General features: G+C 36.5%; 1 protein-coding gene across 1 annotated transcript; it reads right to left on the bottom strand.

The window, feature by feature from the left end:
• Nucleotides 1-4: 4 nt before the first annotated feature.
• Nucleotides 5-1,237, bottom strand: LOC109378881 (heterogeneous nuclear ribonucleoprotein A3; the record flags this gene model as incomplete). Its single annotated transcript, XM_019635137.1, has 5 exons — nt 5-97; nt 181-270; nt 586-796; nt 883-1,029; nt 1,118-1,237. Coding segments are annotated over 5 exons (661 nt in total), but the record flags the coding sequence as incomplete, so codon positions are not given.
• Between the last annotated feature and the right edge of the window lie 5 nt (nt 1,238-1,242).

The raw sequence follows: 1,242 nt of genomic DNA, 5'->3' as shown, positions 1-1,242 counted from the left end.
CCTCTTCCACCAAAGTTTCCACCACGGCCAAAGTTACCCCCACCACCTCCGAAGTTTCCTCCGCGACCCATAAAGTTGCCAGATCCACCTCCACGACCTTTAACACATGCAAGGAAGATACTTAAGAACCCTACCAACACCACTCACATTTATTGTGTAAGTATATACGGAACTACTTACCTCTTTGTGATCCAGCAGACTGCATTTCTTGTTTAGAAAGGGCCTTTTTCACTTCACAATTATGCCCATTTATAGTGTGGTATTTCTGAACTAAAAAATTTTTAAACCAAACAAACAAAAGTTATTTGATGTTTGAAAAAGCATATAAATGATAGCCTTTAGCACAACATAACTAAACTATCAAGAAAGTAGTGACTTCTGAGTGGGGATGAGGGAATGTTGTTAACATTTACTTCTTGATCCGGAAGCTGGTCACACAAATGTAATCACTTTATGTAAACTGAACTATATACACTTTATATACTATTACATACAATGCAAAATTATAAGCAACTTAGCAAATTTAGTATCGAATAAAAAGCCATTTCTACTTTCTCATTCAAGTTCTGAAAAATTGCTACTTACCAACAATTTTATCAACTGTATCATGATCATCAAAAGTTACAAAAGCAAATCCTCTTTTTTCCCCACTCTGCCTGTCTTCCATAACTTCTATGGTTTCAATCTTGCCATACTTTTCAAAGTAGTCTCTCAAATTATATTCTTCTGTATCTTCTTTAATACCACCAACAAAAATTTTCTTCACTGTTAGATGGGCACCAGGCTTTACAGAATCCTACAAGTAAAAAAATAAAACACATAAGTCAAGAGATCAACTTTTTACAACAATTTCACGTTCTATAAAATGGTATTATTAAATACCTCTCTAGAAACAGCTCTCTTTGGTTCCACTACACGCCCATCAACCTTGTGTGGTCGAGCACACATGGCTGCATCCACCTCTTCAACACAAGAGTAAGTAACAAAACCAAAGCCCCTGGAACGTTTTGTTTGGGGATCTCTCATCACCTACAAAATAAAAAATTTAAACATAGAAACACATCTACACAAGTCCTCTACCCCTAAGAATTTTTTTTTGGTTCCTTTAGTAACTTACCACACAATCCGTGAGTGTGCCCCATTTCTCAAAATGTTCTCTTAAACTATCATCCGTAGTTTCAAAGCTCAGACCACCAATAAACAGTTTTCTCAACTGCTCTGGTTCCTTTGGATCATGGCCCT

The sequence above is a fragment of the Hipposideros armiger genome, unplaced genomic scaffold (genome assembly GCF_001890085.2).
Source record: "Hipposideros armiger isolate ML-2016 unplaced genomic scaffold, ASM189008v1 scaffold_6057, whole genome shotgun sequence".
In the NCBI taxonomy this organism is placed as follows: domain Eukaryota; kingdom Metazoa; phylum Chordata; class Mammalia; order Chiroptera; family Hipposideridae; genus Hipposideros; species Hipposideros armiger.
This window is presented reverse-complemented; position numbering and strand designations above follow the sequence as displayed.